At 43.2% G+C, this 23521-nt stretch overlaps 3 protein-coding genes across 15 annotated transcripts in view; 2 read left to right on the top strand and 1 right to left on the bottom strand.

The window, feature by feature from the left end:
- The window catches only part of atp8a1 (ATPase phospholipid transporting 8A1), a 108401-nt gene extending 99892 nt beyond the window's left edge, over positions 1-8509 (top strand). For 6 of the 8 annotated variants that reach the window (XM_026146616.1, XM_026146599.1, XM_026146608.1 and 3 more), the window contains 3 exons: positions 214-306; positions 2260-2351; positions 6048-8509. In XM_026146616.1, the coding sequence (XP_026002401.1) occupies positions 214-306; positions 2260-2351; positions 6048-6145 (283 nt within the window). In that variant the 3' untranslated portion in view covers positions 6146-8509. Of the gene's footprint in view, positions 1-213; positions 307-2259; positions 2352-3173; positions 3476-6047 lie in introns of those variants that run through there. The other 2 variants (XM_026146635.1, XM_026146654.1) reach the window with 2 other exon arrangements.
- A 1968-nt stretch (positions 8510-10477) lies between these two features.
- Positions 10478-13668, bottom strand: shisa3 (shisa family member 3). Of its 2 annotated transcripts, XR_003270077.1 has the most exons (3): positions 12967-13668; positions 10833-11619; positions 10478-10751 (listed from the first exon to the last, which is right to left on the bottom strand). XR_003270077.1 is itself a non-coding variant. In XM_026146734.1 (2 exons), the coding sequence occupies exons 1-2, from the start codon at positions 13235-13237 to the stop codon at positions 11033-11035; spliced, it is 858 nt and encodes a 285-aa protein (XP_026002519.1). In that variant the 5' UTR covers positions 13238-13668; the 3' UTR covers positions 10478-11032. The 2 variants fall into 2 exon arrangements, 1 of the variants encoding a protein (XP_026002519.1); XM_026146734.1 differs by having other exon boundaries at positions 10478-11619.
- Positions 13669-13778: 110 nt separating this feature from the next.
- On the top strand, positions 13779-23382 carry bend4 (BEN domain containing 4). Of its 5 annotated transcripts, none has more exons than XM_026146697.1 (7): positions 13779-13841; positions 14587-15346; positions 18501-19094; positions 19871-20022; positions 20123-20149; positions 20249-20489; positions 22570-23382. In XM_026146697.1, the coding sequence occupies exons 2-7, from the start codon at positions 14884-14886 to the stop codon at positions 22800-22802; spliced, it is 1710 nt and encodes a 569-aa protein (XP_026002482.1). In that variant the 5' UTR covers positions 13779-13841; positions 14587-14883; the 3' UTR covers positions 22803-23382. The 5 variants fall into 5 exon arrangements, with proteins under 5 accessions (XP_026002482.1, XP_026002457.1, XP_026002467.1 ...); XM_026146672.1 differs by lacking the exon at positions 13779-13841 and adding an exon at positions 14126-14189; XM_026146682.1 differs by lacking the exon at positions 13779-13841 and adding an exon at positions 14174-14233.
- Positions 23383-23521: the final 139 nt, after the last annotated feature.

The following is a 23521-nucleotide window of genomic DNA, read 5'->3' as shown; positions in this document are numbered from 1 at the left end:
GAAATATTGCATTTCTGGTCTGGTTGACATCAGCCTGTTGCAGATTCGAGGTGTCAGGAGCAATTTGTAATGTCAGGGTTTTTATATTTTCTGATTCACTCCGACCAGCTTGAATTGGTCGAACTGGTTTTAAATATCAGCCTGTGGAGGTTCAGTTGTGTTCAGACATCTGCTGTATGATTCTGGTTTTACAAACCTTTGTTTCATTTACAGTGTGAAGAAGGCGTTCTTTAAGACCCTGGTGGATGAGGTGCAGGAGCTGGAGGCGCTATCTAAAGACCCTGGAGCAGTAGTGCATGGAAAGAGGTACTGTTACACCACATTACCGCTCCTCCACTCTTGCCTTTACAGCAGGATTTTGTCTGAAAGTAGATCAAATTTATGTTTAATAAAAAGTAGATGAAAATTTATGTCCCTACAAAAACCTTAAGCAGTGAGAAAAGGTGATAAAATCTGTGTAATATTATAATAGTTTAAAAAAAATCTTTTTCTCTAGAAAAGTGTTTGTTTGTGTTTGTATGTGAAGCGAATAAATTGTGCATTATCATTCTCTTTACTGTGCATGTACCCACACATGTAGGCGAGGAAGATTTACAGTCTTTGCTCGAGATAAATAAAGTGCTCAGCAGCACTTGTTTTTGATTTGTTTTTATATCTTTCTTTGTACCTTGTAGTCTTGGAGTCATTAGACATCCGAGAACATTTATCAATTATCTAAATAATGACACTCGTAATTGTCAGGTTGTAATTCTCACTGGCAATGTCAGATTTTGGCAAGTGATAACACAGAAGTGCCTAAAACCAAGTCAAATGAATGCCCGGCACTAGCCAAAGTCAGTTGCTTCTCCGATCAATACCATATGACGTGAAAACAACAATTCCTTCAAGTGCCAAAAACCAAAATTTCTGTCCTAAAATGACTTTATTTGTTTTGTTGAGTGAGTACAGAGCGTTCAAGAAGGTAAAATACTTTGAACTTTGGATCATCAACAACTGGATCTTTGCATTGTTGCTTTTGTGCAACACAATACCTTGTGTTATTTATGAAAGAAAATTGGCAGCAAATTTTGCATTCCGGCGATTAAACATTGCAAGCAGGAATATGTATGAAACGTTCTGTCATCAAATTTGCAACTTTGTTTTGATATAAGCGATTAGTCTTTCTTTATTAGTGGATAAAACAACCAGATAACAGCCTTTGTTTTAGCTCATCTATCATATATAAATGACAGATTGGTAGTCTTTGTAACATCGATGCAACTCCTATGAAATCAAATCCTGGGTTAAAGCACTCTTTATTGATTTGTAGTGTTACTCACATGGCTCAGATTAACAGAACGGCAAACTGACGAATTTATGTTGTCTCGGGCTGTCATATCTCCCAACGCTATCGAGACTACATAGTTAATGCCTCGGCTATTATTGCTCTTTTCACAAAATGTGAACCATTCCCCAGAATTTTGAAGATTATCCAGGAGGAAGAGTCATCTCTGTCCTCCCAAATCCCTCAAAATGCTGTTAATACCCCGGTTCTGCTGCCAGCAGTATTCCTGTGTGAAGGAAAGAAATCTTCAAATTGCTGCTAAATTGCGGGAGTTTGACTGTAATGTCAGTAATCGTGTCATTGTCTCGTTTTTGGTTTTGTTTTTTTTTTCTCCCCCTCCCAAATACTGAATGTCTCATTTTCGAACAACGGTCCTGCTATATTAAAGCCATACATTATATTTTGTATCAGCTGAAGCAGGTCCGCTCTGCTCTCTCTGGGGCCTGAGTCCGGCAGCAGCCAGCAACACAGAGCAGATCAGTGTGAGATCTGTGGCTGACTGAAAGCGATCCTCCTGCCTGGACGCTATCCCAGACCCAGCAGGCTGCAGACACACACACACACGTCCGGATGCGTACAGAAGCAAACGTATAGTGAAAACCGCTCAAATATATAAATGAACTTTTGCACGTAATGCTTGTAGGCAGCCACGTGCGTGCACACGCAGACATCTGTTGTTGCAAACATTTGTTAGCTGTACAGGAATGCCTTTTGGCCAAGCTGCTGCTTCAGATATTCCTCTCACAAAATCGCTTTGTTCTTCTGCGTCTGCACAGCAATGTTTCCCTACATGGTGTTTGTACCAGCAGGTATAGCAGTTGGCAGGTCCCTGCACTCTGGAGGGGCTTGGACAGCCTTGATGTATGGGTCATTAAATCTGCCTGTGGTGCTCAGCAGGCTGCTAACACACTGAATATTGCTCTGTGTGTGTGTAGTTTGACAGAGAGAGCCCAGCTCCTGAAGAACGTCTTCAAGAAGAGCACAGTGAGTCTGTACCGGTCTGACTCCATGCAGCAGAACCTGCTCCGTAAGTTACCCTCAAACCTTTTCTTTCTTTGCTTCGTTCTTTCTCATCCTTACTCGAGCTAGCTTAGATTTATTTCCTCCCAAATATGTTCTCTGTCAGGTAGGACAGATCACAGTTCGTAATTCCTCCTCTGACACATGCTACATCTCCAGAGTGTCTTCTCTTTCATCCATTGGGACACAGCAACACTCTGCTCTTTCCACTTCTTTTCACATGTAGTGTAACCAGGTGCAGATCAGTAATCGTGCCTGCAAATGGCCCCAACGTTCCCAATGTCTTGAATTAAACTTGTTTTCCAGTTGAGTTGAACTGCGCATAATATTAAATGTCACTTCTTTTTTCAATCATCTGAAAAGCTATTAGTGAAGTTGCCATTTAAAATTGGCTGTTAGTCTGCTATTAATTTACAGATTCATGGCTTCAGTTCAGTGTATTTGTTTCTCTTATGCTGGACATGAACAGTAAGTCAACATTAACATATCTATAGAAGTAAACTCAGCTGACGTTGACCTTGAAGCCCGTGTGCTTCAAGACTGAATCCACATGCCTGAATTATCCAAATATCAGGTGGTAATGACGGTGAAAATTCATCACACCGTCTTACCGACCCACAAAAAGCCTGTTTACGTGGTGCTTAAGATTTATTAACAATTTTGAAATTTTAAGGTATTGGAAAAGCCGGATAAGAGGCAGAAAACGGATGATAATAAAAAAGTACCAGAAACTGGTGTGGCAGATTTGCAGTGACTCTCTAAGTGTGGGTTTGTGTTTTGTTCTTTTCTGTCTTTTGTCTGATCAGTTTGTTTTTTGTTTGTCTCATAGGTGGGGATGAGACCGTTGTTGTGTGATACCTTTTTAAATTCATTAATCAAACCTCGCCCTGTTTACACCTCCTGCCCCTCCGTAGCTTCCCGATAGACACCGCTCTTCTTCCTTTTCGTTGTGTACTTCCTGTCCCGCCCCTCGTGTGCCTTCGTGTGTCCTCAGTAGCTCAGTAGAATGAGATAACGATGAAATGATGAAATGTTATTCCTCCCCCACCCCACTATGCACTCGTCACAGCGGGTTCCTTTGAACTTTCCCGCTGGCCTCCAGGTACTGAGCGGGTCATTTGACACCTGAAGGTGAGTCAGGGGTCAGAGGTCAGAGGAGATCCTGTAGGAGAGTTTAGCACAGTGCTGCTTTTACGCAGAGGATAAAACTTTTGGGGGAGATGTAAACTCTCATCCTGTGTTTCCTTTTTGTCACGTGATTAATTTTAAGTCTGATGTTGTGGGAAATGTGCTTATTTGAAGCTTGTGGCAGCTCTCATATCTGTCTCTTCACTTGGTGCCTGTTGCTGACAACCATCAAGGCATTGTGCTTTTTAATTCATCTGTAAACTATTTCCAGCTGCTGCACAGTGGACGTAACCACCGTGACGCCACCCACTAGTCCCCTACTGAGGCCTTCATTTTGGCATTTTGGTCATTATGTTGGTTTTTGAAAAGGCAAATTGTCAGAAGTGCGTTAAACACGGTCAAGTTTGAGTTTAGGGACAATTAGTGGTGAGGAGACCGAGCAGAGTGCTTCACCCTCACCTCACTGGATGGGTGAGTTCTCTAAAGATTCACCTCCAGCACCGGTGTAATGTCAAAGTGGAAAATATATAGTGCATCCTGAAAGTATTCACAGCGCTTCCACATTTTGACATGGTACAACCTTAGATGGATTCATTCTTTTTTGCAGAACTTTGTAAGCTCTATTAACTTCTTTGAGATCCAGAGATGCTCAGACATTCACAGAGGGGTCCCAAAGCCACATTGTAGTCTTGGCTTTGTGCTCAGGGTCTTTGTCTGGTTGAAAGATGAACCTTCATCCCAGTCCCAGGTCCACAGTGCTCTGGAGCAGGTTATCATCAAGGACGTCTCTGCACATTGCTGTATTGATCTTCCCCTCAATCCTGACTGGTCCTCACAGCATGATGCTGCCACCACCATGCTTCCCTGTAAGGACGGTATTGGCTAGGTGATGAGCGGTGCCAGGTTTCCTCCGGACATGGCGCTTGGCATTCAGGCCATAGAGTTCAATCATTGTTTCATCAGACCAGAGAATTTGCTTCTAATGGTCTGAGAGTCCATCATTTGGCAAAGTCCTGGTTGGTGGAGTTCTGTTTTTTTCTTGTGGAAGGTTCTTTTCTCTCCACACAGCAATGCTGGAGCTCTTTCGGAGCACCACATTGGTCTGGCTAAAGCCCTTCTGCTCGTTCACATTGGCCGAGGGGCCAGCTCTAGGAAGTGTCCCAGCCTCAATGCAATCCTGTCTTAGGATGTACAAACAATTCCTTGGACTTTATAGCTTGCTTTGTGCTCTGATATGGACTATCCACTATGATTGTATATATTATAGACAGACGTGTGCATTTCCAAATCATGTTCAATCAACTGAATTTACCACAGGTGGTCTTCAGTCAAGTTGTAGAAACATCTGAGAGATGATCAGTGCAAACAAGATACACCTGATGTAATCTGTGAGTGCCATGGCAAAGGCTGTGCATGCTTATATACATGTTACGTTTTTGCCTTTTAGCTTAAAAACATTTCAAGAATTTCGGGCAAACTTTATTTCACTGCATCGTTTTGGATTGCGTGTAGAATTTTGAGGTGAAAATGATCCTTTTTTGGAATGATGTGACAAAATGTGGAGCTCTGTGAATACTTTCCTGTTAACAGGCTATAAATTTGGGCCGTTTAAAGAGGAATGATTCGCTTTTGAGTTTAGAACAGCAGCTGACTTCATTTTCAGCCCTGGAGGTTTCCAGAGGTTCCTGGTCACAACGTAGGAAACAACTTAGAAACTGTTTATCGTGCCTTGCAGAAATCTAAACAGATATTTACCACAGTGACTCTAATGTGAGAGAAGCTCAAATTGGAGCTGGCTACAGCCAGAAGCTTCTTAACTCAGCATAAAGACTGCAAACAGGATCCAAAGCTTGCCTGGCAGACAGGTCAGATGTCATGTCGTTGGGCCTTGGTCACACAGAGACCAGTGTTCCAACCTGTGGCAAACACAGGTTGGAACAGATTGCAGGGGTCACCTTTATCTGCATTTTTTCAAGTTTCATTACCAGCTGGAAGTTGATTGAGTAGTTGGCACGTGATTGCAGAGAAAGCAGGGTCTTCCATACAAGCTGACAGGACCTGGGACAAACTGTTAGCAATCAAAGCAAACACAAGGAAGTTTTCCATTTTGGGCTGTATATCTCTTTGCAAACAGTTTCCCTTAGCAACTGCCAATACCTTCTAGCAACCACTTGCCAACCAGTCAGGGAAAAACCATTTTGCCTTGAAGTCTGTGGTTGTCAGGTTACACCAAGTAGTTTCTAGGTGTGTGTGCTTGTATGTTCCACGGGGCAGGAGAGATGATTTTCTTTTTGTTTGGTTATCAGATTGATAAAAGCCAGCGTCTTCATCAGGATCTAACATCACTTTAAGTCTATATTGGTTGTAGCCGAGCTAACGATGCAGACGTGAGGCCTGTACTGATTTTCAGCAAGAAAGCAACCATAAGCATATTTCCCAAATTTTAAGACTTTAGATTTTGTTTGTTGATTCATGTGTCTCATATGTGTGTTTTTTTTATGTATATATATGTTTTAATTCAATGAATTACTGATCTGTACAGCCTTTGTTTGAATTTTATTCATTATGTTCACAGATGGCTACGCCTTCTCTCAAGATGAGAACGGAGTGGTGTCTCAGTCCGAGGTCATCAGAGCGTACGACACCACCAAGCAGAGGACCAACACGTGGTGAGGCGTCGGCCTTCTTGTTCACGGCCGGCCTGCTCGGAGCCACGGCGGCCGTTTCCAGTGGCGATATTTGAAGCTTAACGGGGAGAAGCGGTGGTGTGTGCGTGTGCCTCCGGCGCTGAGGGGAAGGGGAGTTTGGAAAGAGACAGAAGAAAGGGACATTGTGTCGTCTTTGGAAAAAAGGGATTTAAAAGAAAAAAACAAGGAACAAAACAAGTCACGTTCACTGTCAGCTGTAGTTGTGTGTCGCGCAGACATGATACGAGCACTGTGCTTTCTTAGCAGTCTGTGGTCTGAAGTTCTTCACTGTTCGTTTGTCTCCTTTCTGTTGATTTGAGCCAAAAGCCTAAAAATCCTTTTAGTAAATCGAAATCAAACACCGGACAGCGATTGGTTTCAGACGCTTTTGCACTCGTGAAAGATTGCCAAGGAGCAGTCGTATATACAATCGTCCAAGTACTAGTGAATCTGAGAAAAAAGCTTAAAGCAAATGTAATTAAACTCCTGTGTGTGTCCAGCGCGACACAGACCACATCAGAGCAGATGTTTGGACATGTTCGTTTTGTTTTTGCACTCGAGGAAGCATCTGTTGTGTGAAGCCTTACATTTTATTATGCCTTTTCTTTCCGTCGGTTTCTTTTCAAATGCATTTTATACACATGTAGATACTGTGCCTCGTTCTTGCCTCTTCATTTATTTATGTTTTTTCTGAAGAAGTTGCCTCCTGCAACCTACCGTAGTCCTGTGTCCACCGTTTTCGCAGCAGACGTATTGCTCTCGACTTAAAATTGCATTCCACGCATCCGCTCCCGTTTCAACAATCACAACGGTGCCTACGTCAAACTGTTCCCTCTTAGAAGAAACAGATCGCTTAGACCAGTGCGCCGCACACACACCTACTGTCTCCCCACCACAGAATTGCACTCCTACAATGTGAAAACTACAGATTTGTTCCTGCAGAGGTGAAGAGGAGGCTCTCTGATGGGTTTTTCGTTGAAGCTTACAGTGGCAGCAGTGGTTCCCTTCAAATGGAGATTTTATCCCTCTAACATAAGTGCCATTAGCTTAAGGGAGAGAGAGAGAGAGAGATTAGCCAGGAAACTCCACGACAGTATCAAAACTGCTCTGTCTCTATAGTTATTTTGTGGATTTGTATTTTTATATTGGAGACGTATGAATTTTGCATCGACCGGCTTTGTAATGAATCGTCTGTAACGTTTCGTTTTTTCTTCCTCGGATGAACTGCGGGATAGATTAGACGTGACGAGGAAACCGAGCTTTCTTAAATGTCTTGTTATTATTAATATTAATATTGTTACAGCTTGATTTATTTATAATTGACTAATGTCTGTGTGATTGCTTTCTTCTCCCTATGGGAGATCAGATTTCTGATGGTGCGAGTGTGTGTATACGTGTGTGTCGGTTTTTTGCTTGCATGTGCATGTGCCGTACGAGTGTGTGTGGGTGCGTGTGTGTGTGTACCTCTACTGTGGATAATTTCTGTGTATGCACTGCATGTCTGTGTCCTCTATGAAAGACTGGGAGGTTTCTGGCACCTCAGTCCTCCTGGTGTGTTTCTTTTATTGTATATTTGTGTGCGCGCGCGTGTGTAGTGACGCTTGCTCAAGTTGTCCGTCTGCACGACTCCAGGTATAGCTATGGTGTACTAACGTGTGCCGATGCATGGCCTGTATGGGAACGCGAGGCTGCCGGCGTGCGGGTGTTCGCGGTGAAACGCTCGACCTCGACTGTGAGAGTTTCTGACGCACCGCTCGCTTCGACAGATGTTTGCACAATGCACTCGATGTACCTTTCCAGTTGTGGATATCTGGTATTTTCTGGTTTCGGTGTAGATTTCTCTTGAGTGTACACGTTTGTGACCTTTTTTCCACGCAGTGTACCTCCTGCTTTACAGGAAAGCTCATTTGTGTTTTGTGTTTCTGATTATTTTTCTCTGCTGGTCTTTGGCGTGAAAACTTAATCGGCTGTCATCTTGTCAGAAACTTTCCAAACAGCAGAATGTGGTTGTCGTCGTTGTGGAAGGTTTGGACTTTTGCTTTCTTCTCTTTCTTTTCTTCCCAGAAAACGTAAAACACACGTCGTTGTCTGTGAAGGTCGTGGGCTGCATGAATGGAAAACAAAAACTGTTCTCCGAAGTGTTAACCGTACTACTTTACTTCTCCCTCAAGTGTTGATCACTTTACAAAAGCGGAAACAAAAAAGGCGCACCTTCTAACTTTTCTTTTCGATGATTCGTTTCCTTTCTGTCTTTTTGTTCGATGATTGTTCTGCATGTTGGGACTGCAAACTTATAAGTGTTGTCTTTACTGCCACGAAGGACTACTGAAATAAACTTTACAATCACTGACGAACAATGTGGACGTCTGTTATTGCTTTTGTGTTATTTGCAAATTTGTAATCAGCGTGTGTGGCGACAAACTGGAGAGAAAATCCAAACAGGAAAAGGAGGGACGGCCATCGGCCTGCGAGCACGACAAACAAATTATATCAATAGACTTCTCATTTGTTATGATTGCGGGGTTTACTCGAACTTCTCGTGTGATCCCACACAGACTAAGTCCTGTTTGGCTTTTCAAATTCTTATTGTTATAATCAAGGTCCAAAAACCTCCCTTCATTAGTTGATTGACAGAACATTTTTTTATACATAAACACTAACAATTCTCTGGTTACAGCTTCTAAATGTGGGTTTATTATTGTAAACTGTAACAGGATATCGTTGCATTTTTGCACGATGATCATTGGAAGCGTTGTAAGACGCCGGCCTAAGCCTTCATTTCTGTGACTGCTTTGCTATTTGCAGATATTTTACGGACTGAAAAACAAACAAATAAATAAAACATTAGTGTGGGGAGATTAGGTAATGAAATAAATACCGGGTACGTCTGAACTATAATTATTTTTTCAAGCTGGAGAGTGCAAGCTTTTGCTGTTGGTTGATGAGGTGACACCTGTGGTTACTGGTGGTGGGAGCAAGTGTGATTTTATTACATTCAGAAGAGGGTTTTTTGAGCAGCTGCTTTTTTCTACATTTTCTGTACAACTGCTATCGACACCAGGACTCTACTAGACTCTACTAGACTCTACTAGAGTGACTTTACATGTTTCATTGTTTAAAATGGTCTTTATGTATCTTATACTGGAGGGTAACCCCTCAGTTTACACGACTGAAAGCCAGTTTTCTCAAATAGGTTTGAGTAGCAGGTGGGTTGGGATGCTGCCGACTGGAGATGCCAATATTAACCCTTTAAAGCCTGAACCATGAAATAAATGCCAAGAAATTCTAATCTTTTGAAGATGGAGTGTTTATTAAACCCTCATTATTTTAAATTAATTAAAAATACTTTGAATATATTTCTGTTAATTGTGATTTATTGCTTAAAAACGTATTGTACAGTTGTTAAAGGATTAAGAAAATCCCCTCTCAAAACATCATACAGAGCCAGGGATTACTTGTATATGCTTGGACAAGTTTAATGGCGATATCTGTAATGTTAACTGTGTATTTGTGGTGCATCTGTTAAAAATATAATAAAGCAGAAGTCTACAAAGATCTACAGAAGTCTGGTGGTTTAAAAAAAAAAGTCAGAGGATTCAAAAGTTTAGGCCCTGAGAACAAATACAAAACTTGAATTGTTATAAAATCCACACGATTGTTTTAAATAAAAACATTCACTGTGTGGAGAATTGGGTTCCTACCTTCAAGGATAACTTGGAAAAGAAGTCGGAAACTTTTCTGAGCCTGGCAAAAACAGAGGATTCGATGTTTCCAAAAGGTTTAGGAAATATCATGAAGACATGTTCGCGACTTCTGTTTTCCTTTCATAAGCAGAAGGTGATACAGAGGTTTGAACTGACAGCTGCAAGTTCAAACAAGACAGGATGGAGGTAACACTCCGACAGACGTTATTCATGAGAGCCGTATTCTGTGATAAAAGACTTAACGGATACCTGAACGCAGCAGCAAACATCCTGAAGCCGAACAGCTTTCGGGTTTCGTGACAAACCGGTTGCCAAGTGTGTTTCACAGTCAGGTAGCCGGGTAACAGAGCAGTCTTTGTGGAGGTTTTTCCATACCTGCTGGTGCAACCCAAACCTCTATTTCTGGGGTGAGTTGTTTTTAACACTGTGACCACGCCATGCTCATTGAGCACTGACAATGACTGATCTCAGCGCTGCATTCCTGCTGTGAAGTCTGGCGCGAGAATGAGCGACAGGTAGGGAGATGACCTCTCCGGTTTCCTTTTTGTCTCAGTGATGATGATGATGATGATGAAACTGTTACTTAATAAGCTTTACATCAAACAGCACAAAAGTTACTATGAGACAACATTTATTTGCTGAAGTTTAAGCAATCAATCAATCAGAAGAGCTGTAAAATCCTTTATATAACATAACATTTCCTCCAAAATAAAACGTCTCTCATTCCCAAGTCCTTCCGATTGTCAGAAAAAGGAATTCTCTGGTTTCCCAAGTCTGTTATACCTCTGTTAATGCTTAGCAGAATCTGGTGACGGCAACATCTGTTTTTCAGGAAGATCGCTGATACATTTCCATCTTGAAACGTCAACAAATGGAAACCATGGAGATCTGTTCACAAAGTAAAAGTGCATACATTTTACAAATGGTGTCAGATCTGCTGATGTGTCCTGTGCTGCAGACAGGGAGTACCTCGGGCCATGCTGGTCAACCACAGCAGCTCTGTCACACTTTGTGCCTACCCTCCAGCAACTCGCTCTGCGGCCAATTGGCCGGGCCTCATGCATAGCTTCTCTGGCACCAGCCTCGTCTGGCGTGTTTCTGTCTGTGACAGGTCGCATCCTGCCCACTAAAAATTGTGTAATCCTCTATTTCCTGTGCTGAGAGCCCTGTCAGCTCTGTCCAAAGTCAGCGAAGCCCTTGGTTGCCGCGAAGGCGTCAGGCTGCAGAGGGAAGAAGTACTGCTGGGGAAGAAGGAAGCTGGTGTTCTGGGACGAGTGAGTGGCCATCGGGGGCTGATGGAGCTGCAACTGGGTGTGGGATGAAGGCAGCGGGTGCTGGATCCCTCCTGTCATGGGTGCTGGTGGGGATGTGTAAGGGGGAGGTGGAAGAAGAGTCTGTGGGGTCTGGGTGGGAGTGGAGGCTGACGATGAGACGGTGGCTGATACCAGGCAGCCATGCTGCTGCTGCCCCTGACCTCCGAGAGAAAACCTCCGCATGGAGCTACCTCCTCCGGCTGAACTGGAGCTGGTGGTAGCCGTGCTGGATTGCCGCGATGGGGCTCGCAGGCTTGGGGGAGCCGTGGTAAGGATCATGGGGATCGTTTCCCCCTGGCAGCTGCGTAAAGAGAAGCGAATGGGCTGCTGGGTCGGCTGCTTGGGCCTGAGACACGTGCAGCAGTAGACAGCCACCAGTGAGCCAACTATGATAAAGGCGATGAAGATGCTCCCCACCATCAGGAAGGGCACGTAGATGGGCTCTGTGGGGAAGGAAACACGGGCAATTTTTAAAAAACAAATCTGTAATATTAAACCATTTATCATACATTTCATCAGTGACATCAGCTTATTTGGGTTTAACACAACTTACTATGTAATGTGCATACACCAGCCTCAAAATGTTTGCATAAGAGGAAATAAAGTCAGCAGGTCCATTACAAAGTCCTTATAAGTTTCACATAAAGTCTTACCTTGTGATAAACTAAGAAGCATGACTGTAGCTGTTAATAGTGGGAAAATTTGTGCTAAACGTTTCTAATCATGACATTTCTTTTAGGTTCTCCACAACGTTACGAACAAACAAAAGTCACATTCCTGCTGAAAACACAAACATCTCAAGTTACGCTTCATGAAGCCTTTTCACCAAAGAAATCCACATTAGTGTTTATTTATTTTTAAATGGGAAAACTGGGAAATTGTGAGCATACGATCCACTCAATTAAAGGCTTATAAGCTTATCCGTTGGGGAAATTTAAAGAAAACTGATAAAACCTCCCCCAACAGCAGGTCAGTCTAACACTCAAACGCCTCATAAAGAAGCCACAGAAAGGACTCGCCGTCTCCTGATGTTGTGATTACTTTAGTTTAGAAATTAGTGAGCTGTCAAAGCTAATGTGCTTTATTTCTGGGCAGCATAATAGACCTGTCTGTGTGAGAAGGGTTACACTCTTCAAAACATTCCTGGACTGCAAACCTGCGCTGCTTGATCAAATTTCCAACTAATTTCTGCTTACAAATTTTTGACAGGAATTTGTTTAAAGAGGTTTTAGCGGAGTGACTGGCGGGGTGGGTCATCGAAAACGTGTCCAGGTTTCCACTTTGCACTGATAATAATTTGGAGTGTGATGGAAACTGAAGGGAGCTGGATAAGAGCAGGTGGAACCTTAATGCTTCAAACAGCAAAGGATGTAAACCTCATATAAGAAAGCTGCAGTGGAAAAAGGTCTTACAAAACGCATTTTATACTCATTTCATATTTGAAATTCATATCAGAGTGCATTAGTGTCCTTCAGCAAAGGCACTGAACCTCTGAGTGCTCTGTGCTGTCTTAATTGTTCAGCTGACCTCTGACCTCTCTAGGAGGATCCGCTATAACTTAAATAGGCAAGTCCTTCTCACAGCGTCTCCGTGTTTACCTTTTAAACACTACAGGGATAAATAAAGTAAACTGAGAGTTTAGTCATGTGTGTTTTTCTCCATTCAACGAATTAAACTCTAATAAATTTGGATTTTTCTGAGGTCTTGCTTAAATTACGCACATGACGAAGACCCGAGGAAATCGACACCACAATCTTGGACCTAAATTAGCTTAAAATCAATGAACCTACGCGCTGCAAACTCGGTGTTATCCACCTCCCTGTCGTTGGTGCAGATGCCCTGGTCCAGCCGTGCGTCCGCTGCGGCGCAGCAGTAGCGCAGCGCGCAGGAGCCGCAGCAAACTGTGGCGTCCATAGTGTCAAAATCCTCCGGACACTGGAAACCCTCGTGATAATTTCCATTTGAGTCCAGCCACCCGTGGCAGTACTCTCCCTGAGCATCCGATATCCTGAGATTCCAGGTCAGATATCCCAGCAGCAGGCAGCTCAACAGGCGCACCATCCCGACGAGCCGCTGGGGTTCACGTTCCCTGCGTCCAGTGGGCTTCAGCTCAGAGCCTCAGTCCAAGTTTACACACTTTTCATTTGTGTTAATTCACCAAAAAAGAAACTAAACGATTGGATCCTAAGACGTGAAGTTAGGTCACCGTCATCTTCCCAGCGCTGGAATCGCTCTCAGTCTGCAGCTGCTCAAAGAGGGGGGGGAATCCTTAATTGAATGCTCTCCGGGTTTCTTTTAAAAATCTCATTACGGAACTTCACTCTCATTCAAACGGGCTTCAGTCACCAGCTGATGCTGAACAACTTGCTTTGGAGTGTCGCTCCAAACTCTCCCGTAACGCGCCTGTGCGTTAAAGTGTGAGCAGAAGTTGTGCGCCCACCTCACTGCAGTTTTGCTGTTTTTGTGGTTGGGGCTGGGGATGTGTGTGTGGGGGGGGGGGGGACTAAGCGCGCACGCAACCTCTATTAACCGGACGTTGGGGATCACGTGGTGCAGAGGGAGCCCGGCGTGACTCTAAACGCTTCATTCCAATAAAGCCGCTCAAACAAGGCGCACGAGCTGGGCCACGCTTGTGTTCCAACTCTGCGGCTGTGCTTTAAAACAGGTGAACGCGGAGATATGTGACTCCAGCTTTGCTCGTCAGCATTTTATGTTGCAGTGCTGCACACAGATGAGCGTTTTAATTCTTCTTATTCCAGCAGCTTCTAGCAGCTGCCGAGCCTTTCTCATTTTATCATTCACCTCACGTGTAATTATCACGGCCACGTTCGCCCTGCTGTTGTTTCATATTAGAGAGAAGTAAGAAGAAGTCTCCGCTAAAAGCAGAGAAAAACAGGTCCGTCTACTAAAAGCTCCGTTAAAAGGTATCGAGGCGGCGCCCCCGCGTGGCGCTGCGAACTTTTAGCCCCGTGGGCTGTTGGACAGCTGCTGGCCTGCCTTTGACGGACATCAGGTGAAGGGACTAAAATGATCACACACACGTGATTTTGTTTCCCAGTGAGTAGGTGTGCGGCTGGCAGTGCCCTTCAGCTTACCTGTTTATTGTAATCAGCAGTCGGGTCAAATCAGGGACAGTGATTGGGCCAAAAATGCTTTCTTTACATTCTCATTTATCAACTCATTCGTTTTTATTTGTTAGTAATTTTCCATTTCAATTAAAAAACCAATACTTTGATATTGTCTTTTGGCCTGTTTGATTTTTGCCCTCAGGTTCGGTTATGTGTGGAAACATTTTCCTTCCATCTATGCCCGCGCTTTGAGCTCAGTAGCAAAATGGCCTCTGCCTTTTCTTCCTTTCTCCATTCTGTTTCATTATTTATTTATTTCTCTCTCTTTTTTCAAATTTTCAGATTGTAGGCTAACTGCTACAGCGCCCCGTTGTTCTCGCTGAGGATGTTGGCTACAAAAGGAGGCAGCCAGTGGCGCACAAGTCCCGCCTGTATTTCCCTCTGGAGGAGTCTCGGTATCGGCGCCCCCGACTGGGGATTGGAGCGGCGACTTGTCAGTAAATTAGCCCACCCTTCACAGTGTTTGTGAGGGAAACCGAGACAGTGACGGTCTGATCCCTCGCTTATCAGCTGCCTGTCACACCAGCACGCTAAGACACCGACCCGCAGCCATCCGCCGCGCTGTGACACCTGGCCGGTATGGAGGGAGAGATGCAGCCCGCAGATGAAGGGCCGTGCGCCCCGAAGATGTGCCGACAGCAGCGAGGTCCGTACAGCACCCTAAAAACCTTCCAGAGCAAGCGCTCTGCGGGCAAGTCGCGCTTTGACCGGTCCGCTGTGGTCGAGATGCCCCTGTTTGGAGACGGGCATCATTTCACTTTTCACCCCGAACAGCCTCATCCTTTCCAGCCGCACCATCATCAGCAACAGCGTCCGCAGCAGCAGCAGCTCCACCAAACCGGCGTTTCTATCAGCAGCAGCCAGCAGCATCACCGGACGACTCAGCAGCAGCAGCAACGTTTCCCATGTGAGACCAGGCCCAGCAGCAGGGTTCCGACATCCACCTCAGCGGCAGCATCTCTCGGTAGCCAGCAGCGGCACGGCAGCAGCGGCGGAGCAGAGCCCAGATTTTCTCCGGACTGCACCTACGGTATCAGCACAGGTGGGTTTTAAACTTGCCCAGAGTGTGGCACGAAAGTCACTTCTCTTAACGTCTAGGATATTCAGACTTTTACAGTCGTTGAGTCCAGATTAGTGAAACGCTGGAACAGTTGTTTTTCTTTCTTTTGGTTCGCCTCTTAGATGAATGAGTGCAAAGCTTCCAGAGTCAATAAACTTAAGCCAACATGTCTTTTGTTTGTCTCACATCACCTTCATGTTTTTGTTCCCATTTCTTGCTCCTGTCAGCAGTGATTGATGTGCTGTTGTGATGAGAGCAGTCATGATTGAATCTCTAGTGTGCATGTGCTAAAAATTACACCGGGTAATTGTCTGCGCCTGTGTGTTTACTTGCGAATGTATGTGTGTGTGTGTGTGCAAGAAGGGCTCTGTCTCCTGTTGTAACACATTGTTCCCTGCTCATTTTCTTCTCAGCTGCTGTTCATTAGAGGGGTGCACAGGAAGAAATGTGTTCCCCATGTGGAGGGCGGGTCCATGGGAACCAGCATTAAGATGAAAGCAATGAACCTAACCCTGGCATTACCAAGATTAAATATTAGACATCTCATCCCTTAATCAGATAATAATCTCGTTATCACTGCTGGCAGCAAAGACTCAATTTGCTGCTGCTTATTGTTGCTTTGGAGACAATCAAGTGCTCAGCCAGAGCTCCGGTCTCACTGCAAGCCCTGTATTAACTAACTTAGATGTGAAATGGCAAATTTGTGCATCAGGTAGGGCATATTTAACTTTTAAGTGATCGTTTATCTTTGACCAGCTCGCATCTGTGAAACCTGGGTCTCTTTGTTGTTTGCATCTATTTTGGCATGCACATGATCCTGATATCACTAATGAAACAGTCACATAAAACTGTGTTTCCCCTGCTCTAGTGAATCAGCCTATAATACACAAGATGTATCGTCCAATCAGAGCTAAAGCGTGCCATGCATTTCTTGCTGATAATGACACATCAAAGTGCTTCTATCTACACCACAGAAACAACTTAATGTTCCTCTTATGGCTCGGAAAAAGAAGAAACTTGATGTCCTTTCTTTCACCGGAGGGCCTGGGATTCAGCAATCAGTTCAGCACACAATAACACAAATTGCATTGAAAAGCCTCTCCCAAAGAGTTGTGATTAAAATAAATGGGTCTCATAAATTTTCCCTCTGCCGACCGTGTTGTTTTTAATGAAATTTTATGAGACTCTCAGCTCGCAGTGCCACGGAATTGGTGAGAGAAGGAGACGAGAGTGGGGGCGGGGTGCACGGTGAAGGCGAATGATATCGGATACATCTCGACGGGTAAACAGAGACGGCACGCATATTAATAAATGCGACACATCTGCGCCAGGCTGATAGACACGTCTGAGCGAGTGGGAACGCAGCAATGGCCGCCTAGAATTCATTTTGTCTGTGTGTGTGTGTGTGTGTGTGTGTGTGTGTGTGTGTGTGAGGCCAGTGGACTCATAATCATTACAGAGAGGTGTGTGTGAGATCATCTCATTAGGACGTGCCTAGACTACCAGGGAAACTATCCACTGAGGCTTGTTTCTGGACAATAGCTCCATGCTCATTTTGTGAAACTGTGACTTTAGAGTTTATTGACATCTGAATAAATCTGTATAATCAAGCTGACATTTCCATGAGCAGAGGAGCCAAGTGTCTGCTGCTCTACTGGAACACTTTGCCACAATAAGACGTGGCAGAGAGCAAAAGAGAGCAAAGAGTAAAGGCAGGCGGAAAGAGTACAAACTACAACCCCAAGAAACCCAATGCACACAATCACTCATGTTGTTGCCAGAACTGTAGCAGCTTAGAGCCTCATGTTTCAGCACTGGTGAAAAGTACAATATGTTTCATCAGGTAAGAACCTCAAACCTGATTTTACAAGCGAGGGTTCCTGCTTCAGTGCATTTCAGAACTTGGACATCTGTCAGCAGAAGTTATTGGTTACTCTGCTGTTTAAGACTTCAGCTAAAAAAACAAACACGAAGCCAAACTGAAGATTAAACCAGGGGGCTTAACACAGCATGTCGCTTTAGCTGAGGCATCGTCCTGTTTTAGGTTTCTATGCAATTCAAGCAAAACCATTTCCCTCTAAACACCTTCGTGTTATGGATGTATTAGTTAGATCCACCAATTTGGAGAGAGAACACAGGAGACACAGATGCAACGTAAAACAATATAGATATACTTATTTTCTTCTTATTGCATCAGGTAGAACCATCCCTATTCCGACAGCTGACCTTTTAAAACCAGACAGTTTCTCTACTTTTATCCCTCCTTCTGGATCAGATGTCATCAACTCAGCTGCCTCTAGTTTGTCTTTCAGGCATTTATGTTTCCTGTACCCAGGCAGACCCTGTATAGGTGACACCAGAGTGAAGATGTAAGACCACACGCCCTTTCATCAAATTTAAAGTAGCAAACACAGACCTCGCTGTAATAAGGAGAGGTGATCAAATCTGTCTCACACAGTGCAAGAAGATCAGATTCTTAAACTCAGGCACAACAATGCTTTGTTTAAAATCTTACTAAGAGAAGTGAAATCACAGAAATCTGTGAGTTATACTGTCCTGGCTTCACTAATGCTGCATGTCACACCGTACATGACATTATTAGATTGTTCACATTTTGGAGGGATTTTACAGTTGTAGCTTTTCAAGGTGTTTTAATAATTGCAGCACTTAAACTGTTTAGTCCACTGGTTCGTCACGCAACGTTTGATACAGGAAGTGTAAAGTGTGCTCATCTCTGAGGTATGAATGGTGTAGGCTATACTTTGCATGTGTGTCTCCTGAAGGATTACTGCTGCACAGCGGAAAAGCCAGATAGAAGCCAACAAAGAAATTATTTCAAGCCTCAAACTCCTCAAGGACTTGTCTGCAGCTTTTGAGCTTATCACTACATCCTCAGCAGTGACTTGAGTTTGCTCACTTGTCCTGAAATCCTGTCACTGTAGGACTGTCTGCCTGTGTTAACTGATTGCATTGGTTAGTGGGTCAGCAGGGAGCATGTGAAAAAAGCCAAAAGCTCCAGCGAGTCTTATAAATGGACCTTGAGGGCAATGTTTGCTTGAGTGACTCTGCAAACACAAGCAGCTCATCTTAAATCCAATGACTGGCTGCTAATGTGAATGTCTGTTGTCTGCTTCAGAGAACCGTCTCATCTTAGATGCCTTCGCCCAGCAGTGCAGCCGAGTCCTCAGCCTCCTCAACAACGGGCGTCTCCTGGAGCCCTCCTCCTCCTCCTCCTCCTCCTCCTCCATCACCTCTAACATTAAGCTGGAAGACGGGCCAGGGGACACTCAGGGGCTTCATTGCTCCTCACAGGGGAAGTCTAAATCCGAGGAGAGCTCTTCCACCACAGACCCTGAGGAGGAGGCTCAACAAAGCCATTTGAACCAACAACAGACCTCTGCAGTTCTCCGCATCTTCACAGACTCCCTGCAGAACTATCTGCTCTCAGGACCTCAACAACAGCACCAGCAGCAGCAACATCTGTCTGCTAGTCTGGAGGACGAGCAGTGCCCGGCACCTGAGTCTGGTTCAGGAGTGTCTCCTCCAAGACACAACCTGGGAGGATGGGGCTCCCCGACTCCATCAGAATCATACGGCCACCCCTCGTCCACGCTGCCTGAGGAGGAGGAGGAGGAGAACTGCTGTCCTCGCTGCCTGGAATTAGAGCAGGAGGTGTTGTCTCTGCAGCAGGAGAACGAGGAGCTCCGCAACAAGTTGGAGAACATCCCAGGTGCAGTAATAACAGCCAGGACACAGTGATGACTGCTTTAATCCTCACTCAACTGGGGACAGGAAATCTCTTCATCCCACAAATCTTTTTTTTATATGCTGCCATCTGACTTTTGATTTCATGTGCACGGCATTAATCGGTACCGATGATACACATCAATGCTATTTACAAAGCGTGTTATCGAGGGCTTCTGGGTATTTGGTTTGCTTTATACTCTTATCTACTCGTATACACGTAACATGCATAGCATTTGTGTTGACATCATCACTGGAAGGACAGCAGAATCAAAGTCGGATTCTGATATAAACATTTAAAGTCCATGTAGTCAAATCCATACGTGTCATCTTTCTTACAGCGTTTATATGAGTGTTTGTTTTCATCTGTGAAAAATACTGAGCACAAAATGTGCTTGTGAGATCAACAAATTATTAGGAAGTGCTTCATTTTCTTCCTCATGCTTTTGCAATCTAAATGCATCCCACAGTTTAAAAAGTGTGTTCAAAGCATCTATTTTTGTTAACTTGTCTGCTCTCCCCAAAGCATCCTGAGCTCCCTGTTGTCACACTAGCCTAGTTTGCACTAAAACAACTTATTTTAACTGCACATAAAATTCTGTGTACAGTGTCTGATCGGGAAAAACCAGGTTGTAAAGATTTGTTAAAAAGGAAGAAAACATAGCAGGGTGTCAGTGTTTAAATGCAGCAGATGGGTTGTTCTTTGCTGCGATTTTGACCCTGGGCTTCTCTTTATGGTAACGTTCGCTTGTTTTTACACAGTTCCCTGTCAAAATGTTCTTGACTACTTCAAGACTGTTCTCGAGTTCCACAACCAGCTGGCCCAGCCGATGCCAGAGGAGCAGCTCACAGAGGTGAGGAAGCAGCCCCCTCTTCATTATTCAGAGCAGATGTCATCAGTAGCATATCTTAAGGTGGGGAAATATCACATCAGGTCAACAGTGCATTAGAAATGTCTTCATGCGGATAACTGTGAATGTAAGTGATGTGAAATTAAAAGCTCTGTCTATACAGGAAGAAGAGCGGCAAACAGTCTTTGAGGTTTGTGTCTTAACTTCTTGTTTGTTTGTTTTTAATTACATGATAGAAATGTCATGGAAAGCAACATCTTTCATTTTCTCCTCCTCCTCCTCCTCACAGGGCAGTAAACAGCTCCTGGAGAACTATCCGCTCTTCATCACCAATAAGCAGTGGGACGAAGCTGTCAACTCCTCTAAGAAAGATGGCAGACGGCTGCTGCGCTATCTGATTCGCTATGTCTTCACCACAGATGAGCTCAAGTTCTCCTGTGGTTTAGGCAAAAGGAAGCGGTCAGTCCACTCAGGAGAGGCAGGCCTGGAAAGACGACCGCTCAACCCTGTTAAAGTCAGCTGCCTCAGAGGTAAAACTACAAAACATTATAGTTCACGACATATTTTAAATAGGAGGAAAACATTACAGGTTATTACTGTTTAAATACAGAAGATGTGGCCAGTTTCTATTTACGGGTCTATTTGCTCAAAAGGTCTTTTTACAAATTGCTTCACTCAAGGCTTGAATCAAGTGTGTGAAATATCCTGAGACCTTTATTGACACAGTTGTATGACTCTCATGTTAATCTTTTAATTATAAAATATGTTATTAGTGTTGCTTGATTGCCATAAGTGGCTTTCTCATTAGAGTGCTCCACTTCTTTAAACCACTGACAGACCTTAAAAGCAGCAGCAGCTATCTACAGTCTAAGATCTGATACATATGGGGTTTGTGGTCATGTGATGCAGATTATAGCAGCTTAAATTAAAGTTGTCTTAACTCCGGTTGCTAGGCAAAACCAGGAAAGTTTATGTGCGTTGCTATTTACATCTTACATCCAGAAAGCATTCAGATCCCTTCACATTTTGCTCTGGATTTAGTTTTAATGGATAAAAGTGCCCTTGTCCTCATGTTTGCCTTGTGGCAGTGTGGATGGTGGAACCTTACACACATGGGTTTGCTTTTCCGAAACTGTCCCATACGTTCATTTTGCCACATATGGACTCCAATCAAGGTTAATTAGCTCCTTAAGTCGTTGCCTTTTTTAATTCGATTTCCACCTGAAAAAACATCCCTGACTTTCATCGGTGAAAGCTCAAAGCTGTGAGGACTAAACGAGCAACTGTGGGAGAATTTTGAAATTTGAATTTTCTGCATACTCATTTCTCACTGTATACAAAATGTTATGTGACCGCAGTGAAGCACAACAATGCTATATCCATTTAGACTTTTGAACATTGAGTTGAAATCTATACGGCTGTGTGTGGTAGAAGGGATTCTAATAAACTGGATGCATCTGCTTATCTTAGAGAGCCACAGCAAAGAGTCACACTACTTGTAAATGAAGGATTTCAGTTTATGCTTTTAGTAAGTTTGCAAAAAAGAAACTTGAAACACATTTTTGTGTCTTTTTGGTTATTTGAGCATAGACTGATGGGAGAAAGTGGGCATTTTTAACCATTTAAAATTCAATACAGTGGCTTGGGTCTAAAAATGTTATTCAATAGACGGACAGATAGTATTTAGCAAAATAAAATACATCTCTGGATATGAAACACAAACTCATGATGGTGTAAATAAATATTTATAAGTTTCAAAGGGGATAGGTAGAAGTCTAACACTTACCGTTATAAAAACAACCAAACAGAAAACGGAGCTTTATACGAGCTACCGTCATTCTCATGGCTACAGTTATATGTGCGTTACAATAATAATGGAGTGTAACAGCTAGATGAGCAATATTCCCTGAATGAAGCAGAAAAACCAAACCACTTATTTACCGATTTAATCCATCCTCATAGCAGGAGTCTGTAATGAGTTTTTTTGTTCTGTTTTACTCTTGTATAGTATTAAAACTAATGTAAATATTACATTTTTAATATAGTTGATATGTGGCTTCCAGCATAGTTTAATATTTATTATCAACCATGGAAATTTAATTTGTATTTTTTAAATTCAATATTATTTATCATAATCATCTCACTGCTATAGATCCAGCATTTTCCAAATATCATATATTTAGTTTTACTTAAGTTAAATATTAATTTGTTATTATCAACCCAGATTTTTAATGTATTTAATTTTCACATTCTGAAGTTGTTCCAAGTCATTACCACAGCACCTTAGCCTGTTGTTATCTGTTGTTTGTAATGTTCTTCTAATTTTACGCATATTATTCATGTTCAAAATGAACTTCAGTGGTCCTAACACAGATCCCTGAGGAACTCCACGTCGCAGTTTTAAATTGTGAGTCGATATCAGTCGATCATCAAAGATTGAACTTTTTTGGTTATTTCCTTCCTCTTTTGAGCTAAACACCCAAACACCACCCAGTAAGCCCAGGATGTCCTCTGTTTAGCACGTCCTGTCTTAGTAAGGTAGCTCAAATAAGTTGAAAGGTACAGACCAAAAAAAAATTAATTAATTTTTTAAATTCCTAATCTTGCCAGAGTTTATCCGGATGCACTGTGCTTCAAACCCAGACTGGTGGATGCCCTCTGAGGAGCAGATCAACAAAGTGTTCAGCGATGCCGTCGGTCACGCTCGTCAGGGCCGAGCAGTCGGCACCTTTTTGGGCAGCAGCGGCAGCAGCACCAGCAGCCTGTACATGGACGGCTTTGACGGACATCTTTCACAGGATGAACTGTATTTAAAAAGCTGCCAGAACGGTCAGTCGGATTGAAGTTTAAGGAGAAGTTAAAGACAAATGCCTGAAATGTAGCTGTACAACAACATATCCCAAAACTCTGACCTTGTCACTTTACACAGTGAAGAAAACATTCCAGAAGACGTTTAACATATAGACTACAGTCCTCCTTTTCAAATAGTTTTATAGTTTTCCCCATTTTTATACCTAAACCCTTTGTTTAGTGAAAATTGGACTCTTGGAGGTTTTAAATTGAACAGGTTGAGTCTTCCATATGCTCCTTTTTTAAAGTTTGAGCAGTTACATCACTGCCAGTGGAAAGAAGTCACTTCAAGGAGGCTGATTTCTTTTTCTTTTCTTTGTTTTTACTTGTTTTTTTACAATCTACATGTGCATTTAGAGTTCATATGGAAGTTATTTATGTTAATGACCCAGTTAGAGACTTGTATGTATGTATCATTGACACCACTTATAAACTTTACCATGGAAAGTAGCACTTAATATATATTTTTTGTCACTGGTGAAGCACCTTTACTTGCAGCCCTTCAACAGGAGTGCCTCTGAGAAAATCATGTTTTGTTATTTGTAGTTTTGCACTTTGAATCTCTTTATTTTTCCCTCATTTAATGGAAGGAAAAGTGCATTTAAAAAGAGAAAAGTTTGTGAAATGACTTTGAATCCAGCCTCCTTTGGCTGGAAAATGTTTCAGTCAATGCTGCGTTGCTCCTAATCTTCATGTTAGGAAGAATATCGCA

Source organism: Astatotilapia calliptera, chromosome 2 (assembly GCF_900246225.1).
Source record: "Astatotilapia calliptera chromosome 2, fAstCal1.2, whole genome shotgun sequence".
Taxonomy (NCBI): Eukaryota; Metazoa; Chordata; class Actinopteri; order Cichliformes; family Cichlidae; genus Astatotilapia; species Astatotilapia calliptera.
Note: the sequence above shows the minus strand (reverse complement) of the source record. Positions and strands in the feature narration are given on the sequence as shown.

What these genes read in the sequence shown, in the direction of transcription:
- shisa3 (XM_026146734.1), bottom strand. Translation starts at nt 13,237, where the DNA reads ATGGTGCGCCTGTTGAGCTGCCTGCTGCTGGGATATCTGACCTGGAAT. An exon ending in TAACACCGAGTTTGCAGCGC is followed by an intron (nt 11,620 to 12,966) that starts GTAGGTTCATTG and finishes CCTTCCCCACAG; the next exon opens with AGCCCATCTACGTGCCCTTC.
- bend4 (XM_026146697.1), top strand. Translation starts at nt 14,884, where the DNA reads ATGGAGGGAGAGATGCAGCCCGCAGATGAAGGGCCGTGCGCCCCGAAG. An exon ending in CAAGTTGGAGAACATCCCAG is followed by an intron (nt 19,095 to 19,870) that starts GTGCAGTAATAA and finishes GTTTTTACACAG; the next exon opens with TTCCCTGTCAAAATGTTCTT. An exon ending in AGCGGCAAACAGTCTTTGAG is followed by an intron (nt 20,150 to 20,248) that starts GTTTGTGTCTTA and finishes TCCTCCTCACAG; the next exon opens with GGCAGTAAACAGCTCCTGGA.